Source organism: Helianthus annuus, chromosome 12 (genome assembly GCF_002127325.2).
Source record: "Helianthus annuus cultivar XRQ/B chromosome 12, HanXRQr2.0-SUNRISE, whole genome shotgun sequence".
NCBI classification, from domain to species: Eukaryota; Viridiplantae; Streptophyta; class Magnoliopsida; order Asterales; family Asteraceae; genus Helianthus; species Helianthus annuus.
Genome location: NC_035444.2, coordinates 39,065,159 through 39,074,295, shown reverse-complemented (window position 1 = coordinate 39,074,295; position 9,137 = coordinate 39,065,159). Strand labels below are relative to the sequence as shown.

Here is a 9,137-nt window from a genome sequence, read left to right as displayed (position 1 = left end):
TTAACTTACATTTGATACATTGGTTTTAAGTATTATTATGAAACATTTGCTAAACGATTATTTGCATGCTTCCGCTACACAACATCTTGAGAATTGATAACATGTTTGACAATTTCTATTGGTAATTAATGGCACATTTTATTAAGTACTTACTATTGGTTCAATGTGATTAGTGGCTCGAACTCTGATGCGTAACACGCCTCGCGGGGTTTCCGCAGGTGAAATTTTGGGGGTGTTACAGGTTACACTGAGCTCAACTGTATACGTCGAAATGTGTGTTTTCATATGGTTAATGCATCATATAACGTTTGGACTAATCCATTCAATGTTTACGATGTACCCGCGCCGTAACGCGGGCGGGTCTTAACCCTAGTTATACTATAACTTATAGGAGAAAGTCGGTGAACTTTCCACCAGCTTCCCCTAAGGTTTTATCAAAATGCACAATAGCCTCTTGCCTTATTACACCCATCATACTATATCTTAACTTTTGAAAATTATAATTTTAACCCCAATACTATTAATCCATTTTACAACCCTCTCAAAAGTCTTGCGACATTTACAATAACGGTCCTTCCTTTTCCACCCATCATACAACTCAACTTTGAAAATTGTTGTTTTAATCCCTACATTATTACTTTATTTTACAATCCCCTTAACTTTTGAATGTAACTAGAATTACGATCCGTCGCAATGCGGCGGGGATTCTTTAGTTATAACTAAGTCGATTTAGGACGCGCACGTTATGTTGAACCTGTCAAACGGGAAAAAATAGACGATGTAAAAACGTTCACCCACACACGCACGTCGCGTCGTGTTAACTCGCGTTAGAACAAAATGTAAAAACGTTAAACCAAAGACGCACGTTGCGATGTGTTAAGTCACAAAATTTCGAATGAACCATAAAGCGAAAAAATTTGAAAAATCCTCAAAGCCAAGGTTACAACAACCGAACAACCATATGAATAACCATTTTTTCTTTGAAAACCTCCCCAAAAGCCAAGATTACAACACATAAGTAAAAAAAATCAAAGTGGTTAAATCGCAAAAGATTGAAACTTTTGAATTAGAAGTGAAAAATCAAATTAATCAAAGGGGTTAAATTACCAAAGATTAAAGTTTAAACTTAAATTGTTAAAGATTAAAACTCTAGGGTTAAAAAGGAAACAAAGATTAAAACTTTAAACTTAAATTGTCAAGGATTAAAACTTCAAGGTTAAAAAGGAAAATTTCATTTTTTTTTCGAAAAACTCCCAAAGCTAAAGTTACAACAACCTTAAGCACAAGTTAGTTGCTTATTTATAGGTTAATAATTTTTGTCTAACCAAAACTAATCCTTAAATCAGTAAGTTTTCTTTAGCTATTTTTCTATTTAAAATACTAACAATTTGTCGATGTGTTTAAGAACTTTGTAAAAATATCATTTAAACCAACCCGAGTTTCTAAAGCTCTGACTTTACCCCTTTCGTTCCTTTACCTAAAATACTATTTTTACGTGCGTATATTTATTTATCTGTCGGTATAAATTTGAGTTTTTCTATGTTTCTACATTAACTTTTTTTAAGCAAGACATGTCAAATATAATACGTTTTCGTGCTTATTTTATGTACGTTTTTAGTTTGTCTATGTTTCATTGTAAATTTTGTTCTGAATCGAATGTGGTCAAATATAATACGTTCTCATTCGATGGTAGAAATTTCAGTTACTCTATGTTTCGACCATGCCGCAACGTGCTAGGGGTAAAATTTCAACCGTTGATGTGAATATGTTTTTTAAGTACACGTGTCAGTTTTCCCTTTATACACGTTTTAACCTTTGTTTTGTACGTTTTCTATATATGAGTCGGATCACATATAAATATGTTATGCTTGTACTGTATAAATTCGATTACTTTACATTGGATCCAACCGCAAATGCTATTGAGTTAAATCGGATATGTTAAAGCGCATGTTTCAAATTGTGTACGCATCACATAACACTTGAATTAATCCATTTAATGTTTGCAATGTACCCGCGCAACGACGCGCACGAATCTTATTAGTAGTGGTTACTTATATATGAACTTGTGACCTTTTGATGTTTTCTTGTTACCCTGAATCCGACCCAACTTTGAATAGTTCGATAATAGGTTTTATTATTTGACAAATTCAACGCTTGTCATGTAATATTTTCAAATTTTAGATACTAACCTTTTATTATTATTTAATAATTAAGTAATTGTGTAAAAATTATTGATAAATTGTATTAATTTTTTTTTTTCAAAAACTCACCAATAACCACTCATTAACACCACTCAGATGGGTGACTAAGGCTATGGGTTATGGGGCGTGGGTTGGGGGGAAAACGTCCAAGCCATCACCCCGGGTGGGCTTGGGTTGAGGCGTGGTCCTTCGGGCTTGGGTGTCAAGCCGGTCGTGGGGCGGTGGAAGCGAGCTGACATGGCGGGCTATGAATGGCCAAACCAAAATAGCCGTTGGGCTAGCCGTTGGCCAACGGCTATGTTAAAAAAAAGTTAATTTTCACTATAAAACTCACATTTTTCTTCCATTTTTTTACCACATTCAACCACATCTTCTATAATCATCTTCAATTCTCCTTCTACAAAACGAAAAAATGCATCCTTATAACCGTCCTTATGACCCGAACAACCCGTATGCATTCCAAGAAAATAATCCTAGCCCACCACCCAATCGTCCAATGCCTCGTCCATTTTTCATACACTCTTCTATGCCCGTTGAAGCGAGTTATGCATCGTATATAGGGAATCGTGTGTTTACTAACTTCCCACACACTAACGATTCGATACCTACCATGTTTACACAATCGTCCATCAACCTTTCACCAACCTCCATCGACCTTTCACAAACCGAAACCATCCCCGAAACTCAACCACCCAACGATGCTCCTTCCGCATCGAAACCCATCAAAAAGAGAAGTCATAAGAAAAAAACCGAGGCAGATAAAGCACTTGAAACCGTCAAACGAAAACAACAAAAATGGGTCGTTGCTGAAGAAGTTGCATTGGCGAGGGCTTGGTGTCAACAATCTCAACATCCAAGTTTAGGTATTCTTAAACTTTGTTTTTATTAATGGTTATTTTTTATATAACTTTGTAATATATTAAATTTTGTTTTTTATTAAAATAGGAAATTCTCAACATCGAACCGCCCTGTGGGAAGCAGTTAGTAGAGTATTCCATGAAGAAATGGGAAGGGAGGCTTATCATGAAAAAGATAGCTTATCCTCGAAGTGGAGTGAGATAAGCACCCAACTTACAAAATATAGTGGTTTTTTAAATAAAGCAAAGCAAAACCCAAAAAGTGGTGAAACCGAAGCCGGCATTGTGACAAATGCAGTGGTCACATTCAAATCAAATGTGGGGACCGACTTCCGTTTCATGCATTGTTGGGAGATTTGTAAGTTCCATCCAAAGTGAGCGAATATCCCCATTGGTAGCGAAAGTAACTCGTCTTCCAAAAGGTCAAGGGCCTCGTCCAAGCCCAATCTGATGCACGAGATCAAGAGTTTGAGGACATTTTGGATGATTCGTCAAGCCCAAACCGGCCTGAGTATGGAAGAGATGCGCAAAAAGGCGTGATCAAAAATCAAGATCTAGTACGGCATCGTCTTCAGCTGGGAGTTCGGACTCGCGTAGGGGAATATACAGCGATCAGTTGGATGACATTTCATGCAAGTTGGACACATTCAACGTATTCCAACAACAAAGGGCCGAAATACGAAGGGGCAAAGAAGCTAGAGATGCCGCTAGAGATGCCCAGAAACAAAGACGGGATGATTTGAAATTTCTATCCCAGCTCATTGATCACCTAGAGGGTGACGAGTTACAACTAGTCTTGAGTTTGAGTGAAGAGATAAAAAACAAATATAAACGTTAGGATTTTTTTTTTTGTAATTTTCTTTATTTAAAAATATTAAAAAAATTATTTTTTTTTAAATTTTTTGTTTTAAAAAATATTCAAGTAGCCCAGCGACGCCCACCAAACCCATGCCCCACCATACCGTGTTGAATGTGGGTCGACCCATGTCTGCCCCCCAAGCCACGTGTCAACTCATGCCCAACCCAAGCCCAACCCCCGCCCCACCATACCCCACGGTCTAAGTGAGTGTGCGTTGGTTGTGCTTATGTGGCACGTTTTGGTGCTTTTCCCTCATCATCGTTTGCTAGGTACAACATATGCTCTAAAAGTAAAGTGAGTGAGATGCCAAATCAAGAGTACAAAACACCCAAAGGCTCACAACAAATTAAATACACTAATACACAAATACAAACGCTTTGAGAGCCAATTAGCAGACTGACTTTCTTTTTTCTATAAAGGCATTTCATTAAGAACAAAAAAGGCCAGCAGCCCCTAGCAAGACGCTAGGAACAAGCATAGGGGGATGAAATACAATGCAAAAAACAGAAAACAAGAAAAAAGGAGCACAAGAACAAGGGCCACAGATCCGGCCCACCCCACAAAACCGAAACATGGGGCGCAGGCCTGCATTTAAAACACTCCAAGGGCCTGACAACCCAATTAAAAGCAGAATGACAATGTAATTAAACACTCCAGCCCCTCATTTATTAAGAACACCAATCTTTGAAGCCTCATCACTGTTGGAGATTTTCTTGTTCACTTGGTCGAGTGACAACTCTGATGACACTTAGACTGCAAGGTGTGGGGCTCGTCCCCTGCCCGTCAAGGCATGGCCGGCCCTAGGGTGGGCGGGGAGGACCACCGGCCAGGGCCCAATATTTCGAAGAGAAAAAACCCTATATGTAAAATATATTTTTTAATAGAGTATACCCATACAAACACCAACATAGGCCCACTTACAAAACTATTCTTATAGTTTAGATTAATTATTAGCCCATTGACTTTATGTTTAGATCTTTAGTAAACCCAATACCCAATTTCGTTAAGGCGTAAGGGCACATTTTTTTCGAGCTCGGACAGGGTACATGAATTCTTAAGACCGGCCCTGCGTCAAGGCCCGACTTGGACCAGCACAACCACTCCCTTTGGCCCGTCATCGTCGCCATCGTCCTCCCAATGCTGCCTGCGATGGGGCTATCACACACATATATACATACGTATGTATATAGAAAGGGGCTCATCCCCACACCTTAGGCCCATCCATTTAGACTCATCCCCACACCCGCTTACGTGGACGCCTACGTGGCCGATTATCCTTTAAGAACTACCCTCCTCCACACCCAATAGCCTTACATAAATAAATAAATAAAAACATGCTACTTCCTTCATAATAAAGAGAAAGTATCGATCACTATGAACATAACAAAATGCAAATTTTATTATATTCCATATGACTGATATGAGAGTACCTAATTTTAACGCCAGGAGCAAATTTGATTTTAACGCAAGTCACTCACCCACATTACTAATTATTAAGTGACAGTATTTAGATATAAACTAAGTTCATAAATCAAAAGTAGCACAATCGATATTATTGCCTTCAAACCTTCATCTCAAACCATTCTTTTAGCTAACCTCACCTTCAAACCATTCTTCATCTCGAGGACAACAGAATTACTTGGTACCACTAGTTGCCCTTCCACCAGCTCCACGTGGTAATGGTATATGATTGTAGCTGCCACTATCTTCATCTGAGTGAAACTCAAGTGCTTACCCAAACAACTTCTTGGACCAGCATTAAACGCGGGGAACTTATAAGATGGTTGATGTTCGATTCCACCTCCTGCTGCAAACCACCTTTCAGGTTTAAACTCCAGACAATCCTTTCCCCATATTGATTCCATCCTTCCCATGGTATAAAAACATAGAATAATTTTGGTGTTGCAATCTACTTGGTGGCCACTTGGAAGCGTATCCGGTTGTACTGGAATTTTGTGCTGAAGCGGAATTGCAGGGAACAGCCTTAAGGCTTCACATAATCCACCATGAAGGTAAACCAGATTGTCCAAATCTATTGCTTGGATATCACCCAATTTCTTGTCTAGTTGCTTCTCAAGCTCTTCTCTGATCTTATCTTCTGCTTTTGGATTTTTGGCAAGAAGATAAAAAAACCAAGAGAAGGTACTACTAGTGGTATCTCTTCCTGCAATAAGCAAATTCAACAAGATGTCTCTCAAAAACTTATTGGTATTATTAGACGTGACACTTTGGTCTTTTACCTCTCTCATTAGAGCTGTTAAAAACTTGTAATTTTCTTCTCGGGGCTCATGGATCATGTTAGTAATTTCCTTTTGTTTTTCGGTTAAGTGGTTGTACATGAACTGATCAATGATTTTCCAAGCATTGCTTAACTTTTTCTCATTTCCCAAATTAAGTAATCGTTGCAGTTTCCATAATATTTCTGGCCTGGCATGCCTAATGAATATGGCTTCTTCCGCATGTGACAAAGCCTTTTCACAAGGAATGTAAGGAAAATCAAGAGACATGCTTTCGGGGTCGTAATCAATAAGTGATTTACATATAGTATCGAACCCAAACCTTTGAAAAATATCCTGCAAATCCGTCTCCAACCCTTGTCCCGAAATATTGTCAAGAACTGGTAGCAACCCTTTTTCAACCTTACTCCAGACAGTCTTATTGATGAGGCTATGAAAGCTAGGGTGGTTAAAGAGAAGCATGTACGTTTTGCGGTGGAACTGCCATATGTCTCCATCGCTATTGGATATTCCATCTCCAAGGATATCAAAGATCTGACGGAATTTGTGGCCTTTTAGATAATTAGGAAAGTTTTTGCTCATAATGTGATGGATGTCTTCCGGACATGAGGTGAAAAGCATATCCATTTTGGCAAACATAGGTCCTTTTAACAGGAATGTTCCACCAGTGATTGCTAGAACATCAGTGGCGTATTCATGGGCTCTGCGGTAATTTACAACAATTGCCGGTATTGCACCAAGAACCGGCCAATTTGTTGGGATGATAGAATTACGGCGACCACTTATATATAAGACAACTACAAAGCAAATTATAATTGGAAAGAGAATGATAAGGCCTTCAAGGAAAGCCATCAAAGGATAGGTAAGTAAAACGCGAAGGGCAGGGGTATCCTCTATATGAGGAAAGCTTGTAGTCAAGTGGTGACGAATAAAGAGTCCCCCTGATCCTTTAAATAGCCGTTATAACAACTATTCCATAAGATACAAAACATAGAAACATTCATTGAAGATTAGGTTTATAATATATTAATTTGCCCATCCGACCGGTTTTGGAGTCATTCGAATTAAAAGGATTTATTGAATTTGATTTCGAATTTGTAAAAAATGAATTTGGAAATTTGAATTCAGTTTGATTCGAATAACCATGGATGGACCTAGAGCATTGGCTTAGGTATTAAACGACACCTATAGAATTTGTTTTTAATTATAGGATGTGTAAATGAAACCTAATCAACATACACTAATACAAAATGGGTCTAACAGACGCAGTTAAAATCATCATCATAGACGCGGTTTTCAATCACAACTTAAGACAACACGTCTTAAAATGATTTGTTTATCTGATATAGTTTAATCAATCCGTCTTAAAACACACACCCGCGACTAAAACCTATTAACATCTTTAGAAAAAATGTGTTACCAGTTGGAGTGCGACTTATAAGCAATTATATAAAACAAAAATAATGTGTTGTTTTTTATCAATCGAAATCTGTTCAAATTTTAAACAGATCAATCCCTATGTCCAAATTCTAAACACAACAATCCATATATATTCAATATAGTCAAATGCGAACATGTTCAAATGGACCGAATACACATTCAACCCGAAATTCTACATTATTAACGGGTAAACTTACAATTCTTTACCAAATATATTCAAAATTATATTAAATTCCATAAATAATTACATTTAAACTAATGAATACCCAACCCGTTAAAAAAATCAGCACCAATTCCTTTGATGTCTGTTTTATTTTCTTCACGTAGCTTCTTTTATGTCGTTCCGCATCTAAAATAAAAAAAATAGAACAGGTTAAAGTTATTACAAATTAATTAATATCGATGAACAAATTTGCTTGTGTTTTAGGGTTTCAAGATTTTTGGTGTTCAAGTTTTGTCAAGTCGGATTCGGGTCTAACCGTATGTTTCAGGTTCTTAGGGTCAGCTAGTTTCTCAAGTTGGATTTGGTTATCGGGTATGGATTAAAAGGGACACCCCTATATAATGGTTATTCCTTATCTTCATGTAATTTTCGTATTTTCTCTTGCTCATTTCACCAAAATAAGTATCAAAATCATTAGACATTTCATTACAGTTGTCATTGTCTTCATTTAAAGCATCAATTTCGTGATCAATATCTTGTTTGTTATTATATGTTTTATCATTGTCTAAATTGAACGATGATGGGCTAGTGTTAGAAAATGATTGCTCATGCTTTGATCAACAAGTATATCCAGGTATAAACCCAATACACATTCAACCCGAAAGTCTACATTATTATCGGGCAAAATTACAATTCATTACCAAATCTATTCAAAACTATATTAAATTCCATAAATAATTACCTTTAAACTAATGAATGCCCAACCCGTTAAAAAAAAATCGGCACCAATTCCTTTGATGTCTCTTTTATTTTCTCCATTCGCAACTTCTTTTATGTCGTTCCACATCTAAAATAAAAAAAAATAGAACAGGTTAAAGTTATTACAAATTAATTAATACCGATGAACAAATTTGCTTGTGTTTTAGGGTTTCAAGATTTTTGGTGTTCAAATTTTGTAGAGTCGGATTCGGGTCTAACCGTATGTTTTAGGTTCTTAGGGTCAGCTAGTTTCTCAGGTTGGATTTGGTTATCGGGTATGAATTAAAAGGGACACCCCTATATAATGGTTTTTCCTTATCTTCAAGTAATTTTCTTATTTTCTCTTTCTCATTTCACCAAAATAAGTGTCAAATCATTAGACATTTCATTACGGTTGTCATTGTCTTCATTTAAAGCATCAATTTCATGATCAATATCTTGTTTGTTATTATATGGTTGATCGTTGTCTATATTGAACGATGATGGGCTATGGTTAGGAAATGATTGCTCATGCTTTGCTTTGATCAACAAGTATATCCAGGTATAACCCCAATACACATTCAACCCGAAAGTCTACATTATTAACGGGTAAAATTACAATTCATTACCAAATCTATTCAA

The 9,137-nt window shown here is 36.9% G+C and overlaps 1 protein-coding gene across 1 annotated transcript; it reads right to left on the bottom strand.

The window, feature by feature from the left end:
• Positions 1–5,491: 5,491 nt before the first annotated feature.
• LOC110892751 (alkane hydroxylase MAH1) lies at positions 5,492–7,006 on the bottom strand. Its single transcript, XM_022139901.1, has one exon. The coding sequence runs from the start codon at positions 7,004–7,006 to the stop codon at positions 5,492–5,494; it is 1,515 nt and encodes a 504-aa protein (XP_021995593.1).
• Between the last annotated feature and the right edge of the window lie 2,131 nt (positions 7,007–9,137).

What these genes read in the sequence shown, in the direction of transcription:
- LOC110892751 (XM_022139901.1), bottom strand. Translation starts at nt 7,006, where the DNA reads ATGGCTTTCCTTGAAGGCCTTATCATTCTCTTTCCAATTATAATTTGC.